At 42.5% G+C, this 21,008-nt stretch overlaps 1 protein-coding gene across 2 annotated transcripts; it reads right to left on the bottom strand.

The window, feature by feature from the left end:
- Positions 1-795: 795 nt before the first annotated feature.
- On the bottom strand, positions 796-19,865 carry cdk12 (cyclin-dependent kinase 12). 2 transcript variants are annotated; one of them, XM_039823782.1, is made up of 14 exons: positions 17,890-19,865; positions 16,260-16,943; positions 13,566-13,745; positions 13,329-13,468; positions 13,045-13,215; positions 10,339-10,528; positions 9,101-9,157; positions 8,200-8,301; positions 5,563-5,640; positions 5,342-5,458; positions 5,121-5,252; positions 4,734-4,957; positions 3,911-4,351; positions 796-2,197 (listed from the first exon to the last, which is right to left on the bottom strand). In XM_039823782.1, the coding sequence occupies exons 1-14, from the start codon at positions 19,068-19,070 to the stop codon at positions 1,782-1,784; spliced, it is 4,113 nt and encodes a 1,370-aa protein (XP_039679716.1). In that variant the 5' UTR covers positions 19,071-19,865; the 3' UTR covers positions 796-1,781. The 2 variants fall into 2 exon arrangements, with proteins under 2 accessions (XP_039679716.1, XP_039679717.1); XM_039823783.1 differs by having other exon boundaries at positions 4,746-4,957.
- Positions 19,866-21,008: the final 1,143 nt, after the last annotated feature.

Genomic DNA, 21,008 nt, shown 5'->3' with positions numbered 1-21,008 from the left:
TAAACAGGATTAAAAACAACTTACTCTAACCTTAACTATTTTCCATGTTTGAAATGTAGTTATGCATATTCTTTTAAATAGGTTATTTAGATTGTATTCTTTTTTTCAGATATGAATTAGCCTACCTCTACTTTCAATTCCGTTTTAGTCATTGTACTTGTGTTACTTGTATGACCAAGGACTTTTCTTGCTTGATAGGTTTCTAGTAGACTGTAGAATGAAACATGAGTTTCCAGATTCTAAGAGTGATAAGAAACACTAGAAACCTGGTGTGTAATTTAGCCCAACTTAGATCAGGCTTTGCCAAGGCCTGACGGTGAAGACTTCCTGTGGTTTGAGCGGTAGCATGAGTGAATGCCTACCATCTAGTGGCAACGTTAGAGAAACATTTAGAGACGCCAGGATAGACAATTCAACTGGTCGCATTACTTCCTTTAATAAACTGAAACAAGAAAACACATATTACAAAATATTTTTTTCTTTTTACAGACACCATGAAACCATTTCTCCTCCCTTTCCAAAGAAAAAAAAAAAAAAAAAAAACAGAACCATGGACCATTATTTTTTTAAGTGTATTATTTTCTTTATGTAGAAAATAACTGCACCAAAAAAAGAAAAAGTTTCTGTTGCACAACTTGGCTGGGAGGCAATGACATATTAGCTGAGGCTTTCACAGCCCACCAGGAGAAGCCGGAAAGTCAGTTTCTGTTTGTGTGTGTGTGTGTGTGTGTGTGTGTGTGTTTCTAGCTTTATACTTTAACTAGCAGTATAGCGTGTGTATGATGAAGCAGTCTGTCGTAATGTAGTGGTTTAATCCATATTCAAGACAGGAAAGTTGAGTACTGTAGGCTTAGGACACAGAGGTTAGCTGTATGTAAAGGAAGGAAAATATTCATGTGGGCCGAGAACACATCGCAATTCAGTTGAGTTGATGACAGACAGAATATAATATGGAACAGCCTTTGGGTAAAAAACAAAAAAAATACAGTCCTGCAGATGTACACTGTTGTAGGTGCCATCCAAAGCAGAAACTTAACCTACACTTCCCCGCTAGGCCCAGATCATTCAGGGGTCGCTGGGGTTACAAAGGAGGCACAAGGCTGAAAACAGGGGAGCTAGCCAGGCAGCATGTAAGGTTCAATGGGAAACTCATGGTCCTCCAGTGTTCTTATCAGTGTGCTCATTGCCTCAAATATACCCATACACAATATTTTAGCTCCACCTAATCTTCCGTCACACTGTTACATACATCACTCCATCACAGAGTGGAGGACAGCTACTTCATTCTCCAAAACACTGATAACTTGGTGAGTAAGTGGGCACTGCAGTGGACTGGACAATCATTTGTTTTTTTTGGAGAAAGAAAGAAAAAAGATCACAGCTGCTTTCTAAGTTGAGTGTCAGCTGCATGGCACTCAATTTGGAAGCTAAACTTCATTCAAGTCAGGACCTTCAGTGGAAGGAAAGAGCAAGGGATAGCAGGTGGTGGCTGTCCCTAAATGGATTGTTGAAGGTCCTGCCGACCCCAGGTCCAAACACTCCCTCCGATACGACAGCTTGTTCAGAGGGCAGTGAGGTTCATGACCTGAAAATGCCCTTAATCTCTTTATTTCAGACATTCAATTTCAAAATCTTTGATTCAACTTTAGCTACCTGCTCATGGTCCAGTGATTCATAATGTGTAGGTGTCCTTCTGCATTCTTCCTCTGCCTTTCCCTTCAGGCCAGGACTGCTGGATCTGTCCCAAGATACCTAGGTCTGTCTCAGCGGGGGACTGAGGGTCAACGGGCAGCTCCATGGGAAAAGCGGAGGTCCTGGTCCTTAGGGAACTGTGCTGCAGTGGTAGAAGCAGCAGTCCCCAGTCCTGCTGGGGCCTCAGCTGCAGCTGATGGTTTAGGCGAAGAGTCTGCAACCCAGGGTGGAGGGGGCTGTGCCCGGGCCAGAGCATCCACAGGAGATGGGTCCTTGCTGCGCTGAGGGGCCCCAGCTTCCGAGTCCTGCTGAGAGATGAGCTGGAGCAAGGCAGCTGCCACGGCAGGGCTGATGTCCTGGCTGGGTTGGGTTTCAGACCCGGACCGCTGGGCATTTCCAAGGAGGGGAGCTGATGGAGGTGGCCCAGGTGGAGAAGGTGGACGCTGCTCACCAGATGAAGGCACCTGGTTGGCCCCAAGCGGTTTCCTTTTTGATGCTGCACCATCTGAAGGGGCCAAACAGGACAGAGGACAAAACATTAGGTATCATTTGTTTAAATTCAACGTGGACTTTCTATACAATAAGCCTTCATCTTATTTGTCATCTATGTCTGATTTGCAGTTGGGGATAAAGTAAACCGGTATTTTTGTCAAATGGGCCTGACATGGAGTTACACAATGTTGACATTCCCTACCTTCACCACAAGAGGGGGAGCAGAGCACTTTAAGTGTATCTTCAAACACTATAAAAGTACATTTCAGTACCATTATAAAGAAAAACATATCTGTCAGTATTGTTGCAATAAAGTTAACTTGTTAACCAACAGAAACTGCATCGATATGGAACAATACTAAAAATATTCAGACATGAAAATAAATTTAATTCTAGCCAATTAAAAATCTACAATCATGCACCTATTCAGATATAGTATATCTCAATGTTGAAAAATTGAATAAATGCTGTTTTAATGGGTCTAGTTGTCACTGTTAAAGAATGTTTATTAAAACATAGTAAAGCATTGAATTTATTCCCTGACTCCAAAAATATAATTGAATTAATGTATGCAAAAAAAAAAGATGCATCTGTATGTTTTTCCTCCAAACCACCTTGAACAAAAGAAAAAAATGTTGGCACTAAGTGAGAAAACATTAGGAAGGGTATGTACAGCTGGATGAACAGAAAGGGTGACTTATGTAGGAGAATTCTAAGCATTATAAAGGTCATGACAAGATTACTAAACTTTTTTTTTTCCTTTTCTTTTTTACAATCTACAGGAGTGCAAGGTAAACCAAGGCAGAAAGGGTTTCAGAGGCCTTGACAGGAGAAATAACCAGAAGAAAACAGAACTGTTACCATTCCAGTGTCAGCAGCATAGTCAATCGTTTTATTCAACTTGCTAATCACATTTTTTTAATTAATATCGGAGTCAGAGTGAACAGTTTAAAACAAAACAAAAAATGTGTGACAAACCAAAGTTTAAAAGAAACGCATGCAGGTGAGGTCTAAAGATTCAAAACATTTATTTTCACTTGATAATTTATTATCACTTTCTTCATAAAAAGGCTGACATTACAGACCGTTTAAAGCAACATCTCTTCCTGTGAAGAAACCATGACACCTGCTTTATAATGAAAATGAAGTGAGAACATGTGTGGAGATGGGACAGATACAGAAACAAAGACTGTGAGAAAGAAACAAGGAAGTGGGAGAAAAGTGGAAGGGAACAATATATAGTGTGAAACTTTTCACTCAAATTAATAACACTTAACTTTCTTCTGGTTTATTGAGTACACCAAAGAGAGATGTCCATGTGCACCGAAACCTGTGCCTGGTTACCAGGGCCACACGACGACAAACGCTCCACAGACATTTTGTGAGGTACTGCATTTTTCAATATGCGAGGTGGTAAAAGGGGACAATAGTGAGCGTGTGTGTTTAAGGAAACGTGGGGGATGAAGTAAGGGGGTGGGCGATGCATAAATCTAATGACCCAATTCATTTGGTTAATCGATAGTTTCGTTGATTTCATCAGGTAGTCTAAAGTGTAATTAATTTGATAGATATTTTGAAGTATACAGGAATTTTGAGTACAAAAACTCAGCTTCTGTTTGTTCTCCGCCCTGCTCTCCTCATTCCTGCAGTCTGCAGAGAATTTCACCTGACCCTGGTTTGGTTCCCCCCCTTTTCGCCACTCTCTAGAGACTAAACCCAGACTTGCCCTTGCGATCAGTAGTAGAGGCGGACGAGCCGCGCATTAATGCCTCCTCTGATTGGACGCCATTGCTCTCATCTCCTTGCTCCTCGGTTTGTGGCTTGATGATGTGGCCCAAAATGAGAGCCAGCAGGTTGGCCTGGTCTTCCTGGCTGAGTGGTGGGTCTCCAGATGCCGGCGAGAGTTCCTGGGGTTCAGGAGTTGGCTCTGGGGGCTGAGACCTGGGAGCAGACTGGGCCTGGTCCTCTGGAGCCCCCTGGTGGTCAGAGGCCTCACTGAGGGCAGACAGCGACTGGCTGAGAGTCTCTGGGTTGGAGAGAGTCTCTGGGTTGGAGAGGTTGAGGAGCTGGGCCACCTGGGGCAGGCTGAGGTCTGTCTGTCCCTGAAGAAGGTTCAGCAGCACCGCCAACTCTGTCTGGTTCAACTGCTCTGCAGCAACTCCCAGGCCTAAACACATTTACGCAACCAGAACACAAACTATGAAAATACAATACCGTGCAAACTTCTACATCATATCTCAGTTACTTTTCACCTGCAGTGAAACAGTATGTCAGCATACTGCACCCCATCTCTGTCAACATAGGTAACAAATAAGTACATATTTGGCATAAGACGGGACAATCAGAAAACATGTGATATATATGATTTATATGCTATAAAGTGGGCGCCCCCTGTAGTTGGGTTTTCATTCCATCAATGTTACCCCAAATCTACACATTTTCCAAACTTTGCCTTATTGTTGGTGAACAGAATATTAAAACATTTAATACAAAGCATATCTTATGTCCAGGTGTGTTTCTGCTAAATGCTTTTGAGATGCAGCCGTTACCTGACAACTCACTCTCTAAGTTGGCTGTGGAGGGCGGTTTTCCTGGTGGAGGCGGCGGGGCTCCAGCCGGACTGCTTTGGGTCCGGCTGTTCTCTCCGCTGGAGGTCCCAGTCACATCCTTACGGGGCACTTTGGGCACAGGCACATCCTCGGGCACCCCGCTCTGACGTGCACGTCTTCTCTTCTTACTCCACAGCTCGTGGCAGTCCTGATGGTGAGGAAGACTGGAGACACAGCCAGTAGACAGACATGCAAACAAAAACAAAACATTATAGCACAACCATGAATTACAAATATGTAATCAAATAGAACTAACTAACTAACTAACTAACTAACTATGACACAATATAGATGAAAGGTGAAAGCAGGGGCCATGGGGCTACTGACTCTGGTGGCGGCATCTTGCTTGGCTCAACATTACTCAGAAAGTCACTGTTGAGAGCGTGCTCTGATGTGCAGCGCCGTGCAGGGTCGAGGGTCAGCATTCGGTCCAGCAAGTCCAGGGCGGGAGTAGGTAAACTGTGCAGAAGGGAAGAGATTTTTCAACTGTAGAAACAGACGAAGGGTTGATCACTGCTACTTTGGGGAAGCTCAGCATGGCTACGTACAAGGCAAACTCCTCCCGCAGTCGCCGCCTGTACTGCTTCTTGGGTTTCATGGTGTTGAAGAGGGGAAGTTTAATGACGTCAGGCCAGGCTGCAGGACAGGGACTCCCGCACAGACGGCTGAGGGAAATGACAAAGAAGTGATGAAGAAAGAGAAAATGGGGTGTGAAGGTTGCAGCAGAGGTTACTACTTGAGGTGTTGTTTTCAGGAAAGGGCAGCCTACCTGATGAGCTCCAGCTGTAGAAGCTCCTGGTTAGCCTGGAAGATGGGCTTCTTGGTGAAGAGCTCTCCCAGGATACACCTGAGCATCACAGAGAATGGGTAGAGGTAAGAAAATATACACTCCCACTCACCAAGCTTAAACTAAAGCATAAAGCACAGTGTCAAAGTGGGAATGTCTCTGTCAGACAGGATGATTGTGACCAATAATTCATACTATATTTGATTTTTTAAAAGGTCCAATGTGTAGGAATTTCTCCCATCTAGCGTTGAGATCATATATCGCAATCAACTCTCTCGCACCACGCAGTTCAAAGTACGTATTACAGCTACGGTAGCCTTCACGCTTCAAAAAGCCAGTCTTTCAATATCCTTTTTCTTTTTCTGGGCGAAGAAGAAATTTGGATTTTGAATATGTGCGTTTGGTCCTCCACGTTTCCTTCTTCAAACTTGCCGGGGCCGGGAAGCTACGATACCCATTAGTAGCATTAGCAGCAGCTGTGAGTTTATCATGTGACAGCGAAAACGCGAAAGGCGGAGCAGTATGTAGGTCCCTTACCGGCTAACGTATTTCAAGATGGCACATGAATATGGAGCGTCTACCCAGAGGGGATAAGCGAGCGTCCACAAAAGCGTAGCTCCTATGGCGCCATTTTGATGCTACCTAGCACTCACTTGCCGTTAGCATTCCATTCATTTTGGCGCCACTTTGACAGCGAATAAATTTACATCTGAAGTGTTTAAAGACTCCATTTGTCCATCGTTTATTTCTAAAGAAACACGACAATGTATAAAAGGCTCCATTACCTTGTATCTGACGTTGTGGCTCCGTAGCAGACGTTTTTATAAAAATAGGCTAACGATTGTGTCATAACCACACGACTTACTGTCGCATAGTAGAGGAATTACTGTATAGTACAGGAGAAGCTTGCAGGCAGTTTCGACTTACATTAGCTGTTTAAGTTTAATTATTAATGTTAACTAGCATTTTAGTTAGCAATAATTAGCCTGTGCCTATGTTATCTCCTTACATATACCTACGCTCTCCATCTCTGCAAGATTCCAGGGATCACAGATGTAAATTAGCTGTATAGCCAACTCTGGTACAGGGCCTGAACTGTGCATGGTCCCTGACAAACTAATAAAATACAAAAAAATAATTCATAATGATTGAGATTTCTCTTGGCACAGCTACCAGAAGACTTACAACTTTCAGACAGGTTGCTCACGTCACATCTACGTCAGCAAGCTCAGTTTGCAGCTGCGCAGTAACGCTCAGTGCTCACTGGAAAAGTGCTTCTAATATCCTTCACAGGTCTCCGTCCAGAGCAACGGGATCTGCTGGTCCATTTCTTGAACTGTCTATTGTCTACCCCAGTTCATGCGAATGCAAATGTAAAATGTCAAGCCAAAAACAATACTTGGAATTGATGGTGGTGGTAAATATTCCTGAAAAAAGGTTTGTGAATGGGAGACACAGATTTTGATAATTAACAACTAAACTCGTTACACACTGGACCTTTAAAGATATATTTCCAGTTATACACATCATATATAATTTCCCATTTAGATTCTGACATAAGATGTGAGTATGAATACAAAAGAGTAAAGAAGCTGTGTAGAAGTGTACGCTTAGTGCAAAGGTTCGGACATTGATTTTTACATACTGCTAAAAAGATTTCTGCTATAAACCACGTTCAAATTGGGCATCACAGCACACAAGTGAAAAGAAAATCAAGCATCACGCCTGACTGAGCTTAGTTTGCCTTTTGGTGCATATGGTGCTTTAGGATTAAAAAAATTAAACAGACTCCGTGATGCAAACATCAAGCCTGCTCATATTGTTAGAAATACACTTGCTTGCCTGGCAGAATAAAAAAATAAAATAAAATACATTCAATAGATTTATTTTTTTCTTCTGTCAAGTTTTCCTATGATTCCATAAAATATATCACAAAACATATTATGGTATCAGTTTACCATGGTGAGTGGGAAGCTTTCACCTAGTAAGAGGATACTGAGTAGGAAGATGTTGACACAGGCCATCTGTGAATAACCTTTTTAGAAACAGTTATCTAATTTTCTGCTTATGGACTGTGATACAAGTATGAAAATGTCAGATTTTTCCAAAAATGGGTAACTAGACAAATTTGAATGAAAGGCTGCTTAAACCAAAAAAACATTAGTCCAAATCTAATGTTCATAAAGCCTACACATGAATCAAGGAGTATGTATGTAAAAAAGTAAATATGAATGAACAGTGATGTGCTACCATAACAGTAGTCTAAATCGACGATGATTCATTTAGGGGATTGCTCTGGTGCCGCCGGAAGATCCGCCTGATGTTCCTCACCAAATCCAGACAGCTAGCTAGACTATCTGTCCAATCAGAGTTTTCTGTTGCACGACTAAAACAACTTTTGAACGAGCACCTATTCCACCAAAACAAGATCCTTCCCGAGGCTATTTTGCAGAGGCATCGGTATTGCGTCCGGCGCTTAGTGCCACCCGTGACGATTTTGATTGGTTTAAAGAAATGCCAATAAACAGGTTTTTCTCCTATCCCAGAATGTTGTGTGGACTAGCCAGAAAATGCGCATTAAAAAGAGGTGGATGGAAATGCACCTAGTGTCATACTCACCCACAGCTCCATACATCAATGGCTGGAGAGTATCTCTCCTCTCCCAGCAGGAGTTCAGGGGGGCGGTACCATAGTGTGATTACTTTATTAGTGTACGGCCGACTGGGGGCAAGAAAAGAGAGAGGACGATGAGAGTCAATACACATTCATAGAGTGTATATGCCCCAGAGTGCACAAACATTTCAGCTTTCACTAACTGGGATCTCTCTAAAGCAGGGATGTTCAACACGGGGTCCTTAGAATTGTTGCAGGTGGGCCTCCAAATTATAGTACATTTTTGAAAGTTTCTTAAATTTTATTAAAATTTAAATGTCTTAACATGAATCCAACATATTATTAGCAAATATAAACCCCACTGATGTTAGGCTGATTGGCCTATAGGTAAGGTAGTCACTAAGATAGCCATTCAAAGATAGTTAATCCTGAGTGTTCATTGTGCCACATGTATGTGTAACATTAAAAGATGATTTATTTATTTATTTTTATTTTTTTAAATCATGCCAACAAATATTAATAGCTTAGTATTTTATGCACTAAAAAAGGTATGGAATAAAGGCTTTGGTCCGCCCTACACGTTATTGCGGGCCCAGTTTAAAATGCAACTTAATTTTATACACTATATGTAGTAGGGGGTCCCTGCTCCGTCTCTCTTTCAGTTAAGGGGTCCTTGGCTTAAAAAATGTCAAAGACCCCTGCTCTAAAGGACAACACTGTGACAGACACCACCATCTAGTGGTGACTCATTGTAAATGAAGAGGAAAATCCATGCTTAAGGTGAGGTTTAATTACTGCTTCAATCATCATAAACACATTTAATCATATAGCCTAATTAACAGAAGCAAGCAGATGAGGTTCCCATATATTGCATACATTTATAAAGAAAAAAACACTCTTGTCTTACCTTTCCTCTGAATTGTAAAGCCGGGCCAAACCAAAATCAGCCAGTTTAATCTGACCTCTGTACAAAAAAACAAAAGAAATCCAACATCAGAAGCAACACTACCAAGCATGAGAAAACAAGCTCTGTCAACAACTACAAATTACTGAGACCGTAATGGTGCTTTTCCATTACATGGTACCTGCTCGACTCGCCTTTTTTGGTTTTCCATTACGAAAAAAAGTACCTGGTACCTGCTAACAGGTAGTTTTTTTAGTACCACCTCAGTTGAGCTTCCAAGCGAGCTGTGTCTTCTGGCTGTGGCAACAACAACACACCTTCGACGTTCTGTGTGTGTGTCGCGTTAGGTCACGGCAGTTTACTGCGGCGCCGCTATGATGACCAGCCACGCTGAGGCGGTACTAAAATCTGCAATGGAAAATGGACGCACAGTGCGTCGAGCAGGTACCATCTAATGGAAAAAGGCCATAACTTACCCTGTGAAAAATAAATAAAACTGAACTCATCTGCCTGGCAAGGCAGCTTATTTTAAATAACTAGTTTGCATTTAAACAAAAGAAAAGTATGAAACTTTCCATTACTGGAAATATCCAAATCTATTGTTTTAGATTTTGATTCAGGTTAATAAATACTGGCTCTAAATGCTCCATTCCACAGCAAGACCCACATTCCAGCTGTTTTTTGTTTATTAGCGTCTTAGCTATTGCAGCTCGTTCAGCTTACCCTTGCATCCTGTAATGTTTATGCATTGGATGCAGAATTAAACTGAGCAAGCATCTGTGAGAAGTTGCTGTACTCCTTTCATTGCTGTTATTTGAAGCGCCCAGTTTGTAGCAAAGTAATTAGTTTTGGTGCTGACGCACCTCAAAACACTTGCACTGCGATCATTAAAGTTAGCTTTTGACTGCTTTTGGTTTTGAGTTTACAGTATTTTCAGACTATAGCTGCATTTAAAACCATCTGCAGGAATGTTCCAAGTTGTTGTTATGTTATTATAGCAGATATTGTAAATGTCCATTTGTGTAAGGTGATCAGAGGTACTAAAGTAAACAAACATGAATAAAAAGTAGATCAAAATATCTGTAGGTGATACTGATGCATTAAAATTCACCTGAAACAGCAGTTACTGCTGAACAACTGATTGGTGATGGCCTAGCTGTTACTGCAAATGAACCACAACAGTCTACATAAAAGGACAATACAATATTTTACTTCTGGTGTCCATGTCTTCTGTTTCTTACCTGTTGTTGAGCAGTATGTTGGAGCATTTGATGTCTCTGTGCAGGAAGTTGTTCTTATGGCAGTAGTCCAGACCCTCCATCAGCTGGCGCATGAAGCTGCGGACGTGCTCATGGGAGAACTGGACCAGGCCCGACTCCAGCAGGCCCATCAGGTCGTGGTCCATGTACTCGAACACCAGGTAAAAAGCACCTAAACAGGGGAAGATGTATTCAGAAATCCGTAACTATTATACAGACATGAACACCAAGTCTGGAGGTTAGAAAATTAAGCCTGTGACGAGAGGGTTGCTATGTACAGGGCTTAAAGTTTTTTTTTTTTTTTTTTTTAAATCGGCATTTTTTTAGATTTTCATATAGACGTCTATAGTCATGTGGACTTTTAATTTATTTATTTAGATTTTTTCTAAAATAGTCATACGCCAGAAATCCGGCACCAGGTTGGAGTACTTTAAGCCCTGGATGTACTATCACCAGCTTCCAAAAATCTAACCTAGCTTTAGATTTGCTTCTCAGCAGGTTGAACAGGGCAATTATTGTGCTTTGTCACAACTGCACAGCCAATTACAGTACAACGCGATGTACATTTTTCAAAGTGTAAATCAGCCCTGATATACAGTTATGTGGGTTAAAACTTTAAAGAAGGGCTGCTAAAGTGAATCATCACTGTGACCACATGAATTTAATCTGCTGCCAAATAACCAAACCTAACAGTAGTAATTATATCAGTCCTAGGTAGAAAGGAGAGTTCTTCACGCTTCTGCAGACCACAACAATCCGGTGCAACCAAGGCAGGACACAACAGTATAAAATAACAAAAAATTGCCGGTGCAACACAGATGTCTTCTTACTTGATGATTTTATTTCTTAAGGTGCATAACAGTGACTAACGTTTCGATGTAAGGTTACATCTTCATCAGAGTACCTTACATCGAAACGTTAGTCACTGTTATTGATTTTTTTCTTGTCTTGATTAAATGCGTATTAAGAGTAAGAAAAAATATAAAGTAAGTAAAGTAAAAAAATATTTTTTATTTTAAAACTCAGTGGACAGTACACCCTAACTAATTTCCCTATTAAAAAAATTAATAAATAGCTTTGCAATGAAAAAAAACCCCAATATTCAGCTCTCAAATTTAACACTTTAAAAATTCTTTAAATATTTATCAGTTACTTTTCAAAATCCACAGTGTGCCATTAACAACCAAGCCTGTCTCTAACAGGTAGGCTACCGACAACGTTATCTTCATTTCACTCGTCTCTCCTCCACTTGATCCGTGTGGAGAGGCTACTCGGTGAAAACACAAGCTTTCAAAACCACCATTAACCAATAATCGACTGCTAACGGTGGCAATGTCTGGGGGTGTTTTCTCTACTACGATACCAACAATCTCTCTGTAAAGAAAGATCGTGGAGACACTTCAATCGTTCATGATCTAATAATGTCATACACCCCTACTTTCATGAATTTAAACGTTTAAAAGGACAATTCCGGCGCAAAACAAACCTAGAGGTTATTAACAGATGTGTACCCACTTGATCGCTCTCTGGGACATGTTTTCATGCTGATCAAATGTGTTTGTAGCTTGAAAGAAGCTAGCGTGGACCGCTGATTAGCTTACAACGCTAGTACTCGGGGCACAGGGAAAGTAAAAACAAATCGCTATTTATACCACTAAAAAGGCTCAAAATATCACCGAACTTCAACGGTAGCATAACGAGGATTCCTAAATGTTAACCGAATCATTGAGAACATTGTGATTGTACAGACAGTTTATTGAAGAAAGTACGAGGCTGCGTTGCGGCATTGACTACCGGTACCGGTAGTCAATGCCGCAACGCAGCCTTGTACTTCGGGAAACTGGTGGTGTACCTGCGGACATCGTGCAGCTATGGCCACCGAACAGGAGTGTCTGTGTTGCATGGAGTGGGACCTGTTGCGTTGCGACACCCAAGACACGCAGTGTTTTGTACAGTCTGAAGCTTTCCCCTCTCTGATAAACAGGGCTGTACTTGAAACTTTTTTCCATGTCCCGAAAATAAACTGGAGACGGCGACCCAGACCGGAGGGACCAGATGGACAGTTATCCACTGAGTAGCTAAGTAGCTACACTAGACAAGTTATGTTTTACATCGGTGTGATTATTTCAGATATATTGAGCAAATTGCTTTTGATTTTAGTTTGCATCGCCAGCTGTAAGTCATGACTGGTTTTCAAGACGGCAGCCGCATGTAAACATGAACGCAAGTGTCTTTATAATCTATCTTTTTAATAAACGGTCTGCACACTTACAAAGTTCTCAATGCTTCGGTTAACATTTAGGGACCCTCATTATGCTACCGTTGAAGTTTCGTGATATTTTGAGTGTAGTAATTTGTTTTTTGGACACTGTCTGTGGGTTTTAAAATCAAGGTATTGTCACAGGTCTGTCTTTTATATGATTTGTTTTTCTGTATTCATTTTAAATGGTATTATTTTTCCTATGATTATTACTGCAGCCCTGAGCCACGTGCACAACGCTGGTGGAAGAAAAACCACACCATGATCAGGCCTCTTTCAGACATGTTGCCATTCACTGTTGGTGTTTTAACTGACAGCTGATGGAAAACATGTCCTATGAGTCACTTATTATAGCTAGAAGAACATTGTGCAGCACTGTTATTTTTCCATTTTACCCAGCCCTGGCAGATAATATCTAACCCGCTTACCTTTGTCTTTTTTAAAGTCAAGTGCATCCTGCTTGTCTGTGACAATTTCCTTCATGTTGACAACACTGCGGTGTTTGAGCTGCCGCAAGATCTTGATCTCTCTAATGGCTGTGATGGGGAAACCCTCCTTTTCATTGTCCAAACGCACTTTCTTCAAAGCCACCAGTTCACCTGCCATTTTGAAAAGAGTATTTTAAGAACCAGTCACAATGAGATTTAGGTTTTAACAGGAAAAAAAAAACATGAATACTACAGTGACTGAAGTCCAGTTAATATTCCCTTACCAGTATCTTTGTCCTTGGCCTTGTACACTTGGCCGTAGGTGCCTTCCCCTATGATGCCAATTATATCGAATTTATCTACACAGCGTTTGCCCCAGTCACTCTGGGTATGTTTGCGCTCACCATATCGCGGGCAGCAAATCCTGTAAACCATCAAAATGAAAAACAGATTAGATTTAATGTGGGATTAAGAAAAGTAAGACTGGAAGTGGGTGAGTAATAAAAGAAACTGAAACTGACTTTGGTCTCTTCTTAAGTACTGCCTGGGGTAGCGGTGTGGCCTGGCGCATGGGGGACTGTGGGGGTGAGGAGTCACCTCCAGGCAAGGTGGGCGGTAAAGGAAGGTCTATGAGTGATGTCCGGCTGCGAACTTCCTTCTCCTTCCTAGATGGCCTCTGAGGAGGGGTGGACTTCTTTGGACTGACGGTGCAAAATACAAAGCGTTTTAGAGAAAAGTACAATTGATTGAAGAGACATAAGAGAAGCACATACTAGATATGTACTTGAGATGTACTCCTTGATTGTGTACCCAAAACACCATATTTTCACCCAGCTCACTCGCGCAATTCTATGGGTGGGGCAGAGAAGAGCATGAGCCTTAGGGCGCTTTCACCTACAGTTCAGTAGACCTGGGGAGATTCAGGGGTGAATTTGCAACATTGCTGCATTTTTCATTTGTTCGGTTTGCGTTCAAACGCACCAAATTTTGTAAACAAATGTCAAACGATCGAAACAGTCATTTGTTTATTTGAGTGAAACTCGCAGACACTTCCTGGTGTCAGAAACACTTAATTTATAACGTTTTTGGTTTTGCTTTAGCGTTTCTAATATTTTGTAGAAGGCGAAAAATATGAGCAGCTGACAAGACAGCGAGCGAAGAAGAGGGCGAAGAGCACGGATGAGAGAGAGAGATTTTGATTTTTTTGTCCCACAGACAAGGAGCGATGTACGGTCATAATAGGTTATCGATTTGAAAAGTGATCATCCCTTAAATCATATATAAGCCCGCAAATTGTGTGCAAGGTTGAAATTGCTCGTCAATACACTGTATTTTGATCATCAAACTCTAGTGAGCTTCGAATGACCTCTTCGAATGAGCTTTCACACCACGCCAAATGAACCGACTAACCGACGAATCGCTCCAGGGTTCGGTTAAAACGGACCAAACTGCTCATGTGTGAAAGCAACCTTGGAGCTTACGTTAATAGGAGCTTTGTGACAATATATGATCAAAGTTATCAGGTGCCTCTTACTCTTCATTTATGGTAATGTTTATAGTAATGTTGACCATAGGGGCTCAACATACAGGAGCTTCCGTACAGTAAACCCAAAGGAGAATTTGTGACATTTATAGAATATAAGTAAAATGACAACATTAACGCTTATTTGTGAAAGTCTGTTATGATCTTCATGCCGATGTGCTAATTGAACCAAATTACAAACAAGCAGTTCAGAACTGTAGCTACAGAGTGTGTAGTTACAGGAAAGTGAATGTGACCTTGTGTACCAGGGTAATTAACTAGAGAGGCACGCAAAGTGCCACCAACAAAATCATATGTTTTTTTCCCCCGGCAGGTTTTAGCCACAGAGGGAAATCGAGGGTGTCACTTTTATCCAGACTTGCCATTATCTTTTTTTGTAATGTGACAGTTATCATAATTAAACAACGCTTAAAGCCCAGTTTAGACCAAAGATTCTGGATGAGACGAATTGAAACTTGCAACTACTTGCAATGTGCGGGTCTGCAGCGCTCTGAAACCTGCCAGTTTACACCAACGCGACTCGACGAGACGGTGTATCATCTCCAATGCAACGACTGTTGTTCCGTTATAACTTTGACTTTTTTGTAGCTTTTTGTAGTCTTGAAATATGAATGAGGATAGTAATAATGATATTATTTCTACAGTTGCATTTCTAGTAGTGATAAAAAGGCAAAAAACGTTTTTATTTCTCCGATTCACTGCTTTGTTTTAATGCCACTCCCTCTCTTCAGTCACTTTCTAGCTCACTTGACCATATACTGTGCTTGCGAGTGCTCGTTGAGCCTCTGTCCAAAACTCCGCCATTCCGACCAGTTGACAGTTTGTAACCTTGACCAGTGAACTTCGCTACTGGCTGTGGAAACGGGTGACGTCTATCTATGACAAGCTGAGTCGCAGGCGCCACCATCAGCTGACTTGAGTCGAGCTGAGAAGGGCCAGTTCATACCGCTGCATCTTTTCCCTGCAAAGTTCTAAAATGATTTTGTCTCGTTGCAAATCTTTGGTCTAAACTGGGCTTAAAGTAGGCATACATAATACCATTTACACATCACAAGTTACCATATCTAAAGTAATGTCCTTAAATGTCTTTACTAGGGATAAACCGATTATCGGCCCTGGACGATAATCAGACAGTTTTTTGGCAGTTTGCAGATTATCTGTATTGCCTGATAACCGATAAAGTCAACTAAGTAAAAAGTGCGCTACTTTGGCCCTTTGCTTCAGTTTCACTCACCACTGAGTCTGACTTAATGTCCCACAACACCATCTGACTATCTTTTACTGGGTATTATGTTGAAAGTTTCTAATTTATTAAATTATTAAATATATATATAAAATAAAATCTTAATTTCGATTTAAAGATTTTCATTTTCACTGTATATGCATATTGGTTCCAAATATCGGTTATTGGTTTTATTGACTACTTGTAATCATTACTGTCTTTTAAAAAACGTTATCGGTTGATCACCTGTCTTGACATTAGTGTCGATGAAGGTATAACAACAAAAGAAAAAGTGATTATTTCCGTGTTCTATGATGTATGTACTGTGGGCTATATTTTAAGAGCAAAGATGAGCATGCATAAAATGTGACCTTTACTCCGTAGAGATGTGCATGTACTGGGTCTAAATGTCCAATGTCTGTCTGTATCCCAGTTGGGGGGGGTACTCACCTGTCCTGAGCGTTTCCCAGCAGTGCAGGTGGTAAAGGCAGGAGAGGCAGAGTCGACGTCTTGTGGAACGGGATCTGGCGGACAGGGCTGCGTGTAGGAACCGGAGCTGGCGATTTGGCCTGGGATGTGGTTGAGGGTGTAGGAGGCTGAATACTTGTTTCTGCCTGAGGTGGCGGTGGTGGAACTTGGATGGCTGAACCGGGTGGCAGAGATGGAGAGGGCTGAGGAGGAGGTGCAGGGGAGGAGGTGGAAGAGGAAGGTAGAGGTGCAGTAACCTGATCTTCACCACTGGGAGCATCCTGGGGTAACAGCACAGGTGGTGGGGGCAGAGGTTCTGCTGCTGCCGTGTCTCTCTCCGGCTGTGGAGCCACGGCTTTAGTGGGCTGTAAAGAGGAGGAGCCTGCAGATTTACGTGCTGGTGGAGGAGGGGAAGCACCACCACCACTAGCACGAGCAGCTGCCTCTGCAGCCTGGCGTTCCTTCTTCCTGCGGCTCAGCTCCGCTCCCAGGCTGGAGTTAAGTGGCAGACGGGAGGAGGGAGGGGAGCGGCTAGTTGGCCGGCTGCTGTGGGAGCTGGCCCCCGCTGCAACAGAGGAAGTATGCCTCTTGCTACGGGAACGAGAGGAGGAGCGACGAGAAGACGAGTAGTGCAGAGGGGAGCGACTCCTGGAGCGGCCAGAGCGTCTAAATAAAAAAGGAAAACTTTTATTTTAAATGCCATAAACAATGCCAAAAACATTTAATTTATGAAGTCAGAGAATGGGATACAACATGTTGCATGCTTTTTGAAGATATTTATTATTTTTAAATTATGTTTTATATTTAATATTACGTCCATCACTAAATGAAATGGCAATTGATCACATCATAATGAAAACAGACCCATGTGGGCCTTTTGACATGGAATGTAACAGAAGTTAATATAGATATAAACAAGCTGAAACTGAAAAAATTAACGGTTGCTCTCAAAACTGAAGGGCAGATTGTCTAATTTCCAGTATGCCACTGTACTGGTCATTCAAAGAAAATATATGAATGACCAGACAAATTATTTAAGAAAATGTATGCGATTTTGAAGACTTTCCTAGACTCACTCACTGCTATATTATTGGAAACTGGAACTGGAACTGATGACTGGCTTTGTACGATAATGGGGGAAATATGAACACAGAAATATACATCTTATTATCTATGAAAACAATGTTAAGTGTTCTCACAACCAGATGGTTTTTGTCTTAAATTTGCCTTTGAAGAGAACCATGGCTTATATCTACTGTACAACTTAAATGTAAACATGAATGCAAAAGTCTCTGATCATTACATTAAGGCACAGACCAGGGTTGCTGTGCCCTTACCTCATTATGGTAGCTAAAGCCCAATGGTTTACTGACATTTTGCACTGCAAAATAAAATGTCTGAAGCTGCCTGTCTTGACACTACCTACCATCCCTTAAATTTGACTTACTAGATGTGTGCGGCTATGCAAAACACTACTAAAGATGGCTTGATGGGCAAATTGGTCTTCTGTTCTATAGAAAAACTCATCATGGCCTCTGATATTCCACATCAACAGTGCAAGCTATGGTACATATTCCCCAAGATTTTAGGCTGCCCTGCAACATATACTCACCGAGACATGGGGCTGGTGCTGGAGGACCTGCGGGTGCCATAGGGGCTAATGGAGCGTCTCCTTGAGTAAGGGCTGCTGTCCCTCTCATAGCTGGAGGACCTGTGTCTGCTGCCGTAGGGGCTGTCTGATCTCTGTCTGCTGCGGCGGGACATATCCCCATAAGGACTGGGGCTCTGCTGGGCCACCCTCCGCCTGGAATAGCTGTCATCCCCCTGCTGCCCATACCCACTGCCCTGTGGACTCTCGCTGCCAGCCCCTCTTCTGGGACTGGGCGAAAGAGCAGAGCTGGGGCCCTTTCTGCGAGGGCTAACCCTACTCGAAGACTTGCCCTTAGGGCTTGACTTGTGGCTCTTGGAGGACTTGCGGTGGTTCCTGTCTGCTCGGTTTCTCTGGGAGGAGCTGTGGCTGGCCTCCCCTCGGCCCTCTCTGCGCTGTTGCTTGTCTTTGCGAGCCTTCCCTGAGCGGCTGCTCTCCTTGCTGCGAGATGAGGATGTGGAGGAAGTAGTGCTACCTACACTGGCTGCAGGCTGTACCTGGGTGGAGAGCATCAGCTCCCCACGTTTAGACTCAACCTCTGGCTGGACCTGGCGTTTGGATGAGGGGCCTGAGGAGACAGCCTTCTCCTTGCTCTTTCCAGAACTCCCTTTCTCGCGGTCTTTGCTGCTCTTTTTCTTGTAACCACGTTCACCATTCCCAGGGTCTTTAACTTTGTTAGGGTCCTTAGACTTTTTTCGGGAGTGTCTGTGGCCCCGGTTCTCTCTACCGTCGGCTTCTCTATCGACACCGTCCCTATCGTAGTCTGGTGAGGGCTCCAGTCGGTCCCCGCCCCCCCTCTCTGAAGGCCTTGAGGACGGTGGGTCTGAAAAAGTGTCCGAGTCGGAGCTGATATCATCGTACTCCACCAGAGGCTTCACCGTGTTGACACCAGGTGGCGCCGTATCGCCGAGGGTAAAATATTCGGGTCCCGGTGCCGCCGAGGATTCTCGATTATGTTTGGTTGATTTATGCCGTTTGCGTTTTGAAGAGGAAGATGACATTGAAGCTTTTACCTGCACCTTGCCATCTTTGCTCGTCTTGTCTCCCGCAGAGGTACGAGTCGAGGCCTGGGTATGGTGTGGCACACCGCTGGTGCTAGATTCCGGCTTCCTCTTGGTCCCATGGTGTCGGTCCGACCCAGGCATCCCTCACGCCGGCGTCGGTACCTCTCCTGCGAGTTGGCCTCGGTGGTCCAGGCAATTCATTCACAGGAAAACAGTAGCTACTCCAAATGCCAAAACAAAAGCGTTACTAAGCAGAAACAGGGCAAGAAAATACACAAAATAAACACACCAGGCCGCTCACGTCCAGTCCTCCTCAACGCCAATTCATTCCATAGAGTTCGCCAACATAGTTCGTCAAAGCAGAAAAATGCCAAGGTGGTTCTCCAGTGCTGTAATGTATGTACTTAAGTTTGAATTAGTCAGTGAATGAAAAAGATCCCAACCAAACATCGAAGCATTGTGGTGTCGTATCCGTCTCAATTTAGCTAGCACCGCTAGCCAATGCTCGGCGGCTAGCGAGCTGACTCGTAAAAAAGAAAAAGTCCCTTTGTGAAAGGTGTCCTTGTCCGGTGCCAAGTTAAGTAAAGGTGCTTTTATTCCACAGAATTACGGTTTTAGCATTCAGAAACAAGCAAATGCCTTCATTAAAAGACGCTCGTTTCTCGAATAAAATGAAAACTTGACCCGGTTGGTACTGTTTACATGTTCCCTTTAATGTAAGTTTTATCCCCTATAAATTCAATATTGATTAGAAATCATAGTATTTTCGTGTGCAGTAGATGTTCCAGTTTATTATCAATGGCTCTGGGAATCAACCAGGCCTATATTTAGGGCGATGCTAGTGGATTTAATATCATCCACAGCCCTATCTGAAGGAGACTACAAACGCCATTGTGGCTCCTGTGACTAGCAACTTCTGCGCGCACAGCGGAATGAACCGGAAACCGGAACGTTGTCAATCTTTGGCGTATCATAGCAACGACCTATCGCAACACACAGCCCGCCTACTGTGGTCGTGGTCGCGCGCCAGCATCGCAAAAGAGATGCATCAATCTGCACAAGTTATAACAAGAAAATGTTTTAAATATTACATGAGTTGCATTTTAAATGAAAGAACACACAGCATCGATCTCACCGGAAATGGAAATAGTCTATATCGGGATCATGGTGGGTTTTAAATTGTAAACATGGCAAGGCTGTATTACTAACAGGCAAAGTGGGCAACTGCCCATGGGCCCTGAAAGTGAGTAGGCTAGTGCAAATAAACAAAAGGTTTTCAATAAGGTGCAAAAACCAAACCTTCACAATGCCAGAAATGTGAACGTGTTAACAGGTATAAAGTCAAAAATATACACATGCCAAAAGTAAGCAGTTAAAGGTTGATAAGGTGCAAACCCAAACAGAGCTGAAAAAGGCAGCTGGAGATACCCATGGATGTATTAATGAAACCACGTCTGTCTCTCTGCGTGAGTAGATGAATTGTAGAGTTTGATACAGTGGGAGGAGTGAGGAGTTGTATGGAGGCTACTTTTTGATATTGCCAAAATACTGTATGTGACAAAAGCATATTTTATGTTTGTCTCAAGTCACAAGTTAGGTCTAGTAGGAAACAGTTAAGTCAGACTTACAGGGAAGAGTGGAAATGGATATAACATTTAAATAAAGTTTTTCTTCAAGGAGTTCAAGTTGGTTTTGCAAACCAACATTTAAAAAAAAAGTTCATCATGCATTAAACATAAATTGGTTGAACAAGTAATATACAATAGCATGCTATTCATAGCATGCTTCCCACACTGGTACTACTAGATTTGTACTGTTGCAGTTGGGCCTTTTATTACAACGGCAAAAGCCAAGTATGACATCATATATTGCATTCTATTTATTCTAAATAAACATTTATTTCTAAAACCAGCACGATAGTTTCACATGCAGCAGCAATTATGCAATTATTTTAGGTGGTATTTCAATCAAACAGCATTTTCAAATACTAGAAACTAACTCAGATTTTTCAAAGGTGGGGAAAGAAACACATAGAACAAATAAAAAGTTAAATTTCCGTCAAGCGTGTGATTACGCATT

This window comes from Perca fluviatilis, chromosome 15 (assembly GCF_010015445.1).
Source record: "Perca fluviatilis chromosome 15, GENO_Pfluv_1.0, whole genome shotgun sequence".
NCBI lineage: Eukaryota > Metazoa > Chordata > Actinopteri > Perciformes > Percidae > Perca > Perca fluviatilis.
This window is presented reverse-complemented; position numbering and strand designations above follow the sequence as displayed.

Excerpts from the sequence above, each read along its gene's own strand:
- cdk12 (XM_039823782.1), bottom strand. The coding sequence starts at position 19,070 with ATGCCTGGGTCGGACCGACACCATGGGACCAAGAGGAAGCCGGAATCT. Across the intron at positions 10,529-13,044 it reads TGACTTTAAAAAAGACAAAG|GTGCTTTTTACCTGGTGTTC; the intron begins GTAAGCGGGTTA and ends TCCCCTGTTTAG. Across the intron at positions 4,958-5,120 it reads AGCAAGATGCCGCCACCAGA|TCTTCCTCACCATCAGGACT; the intron begins GTCAGTAGCCCC and ends CTGTGTCTCCAG.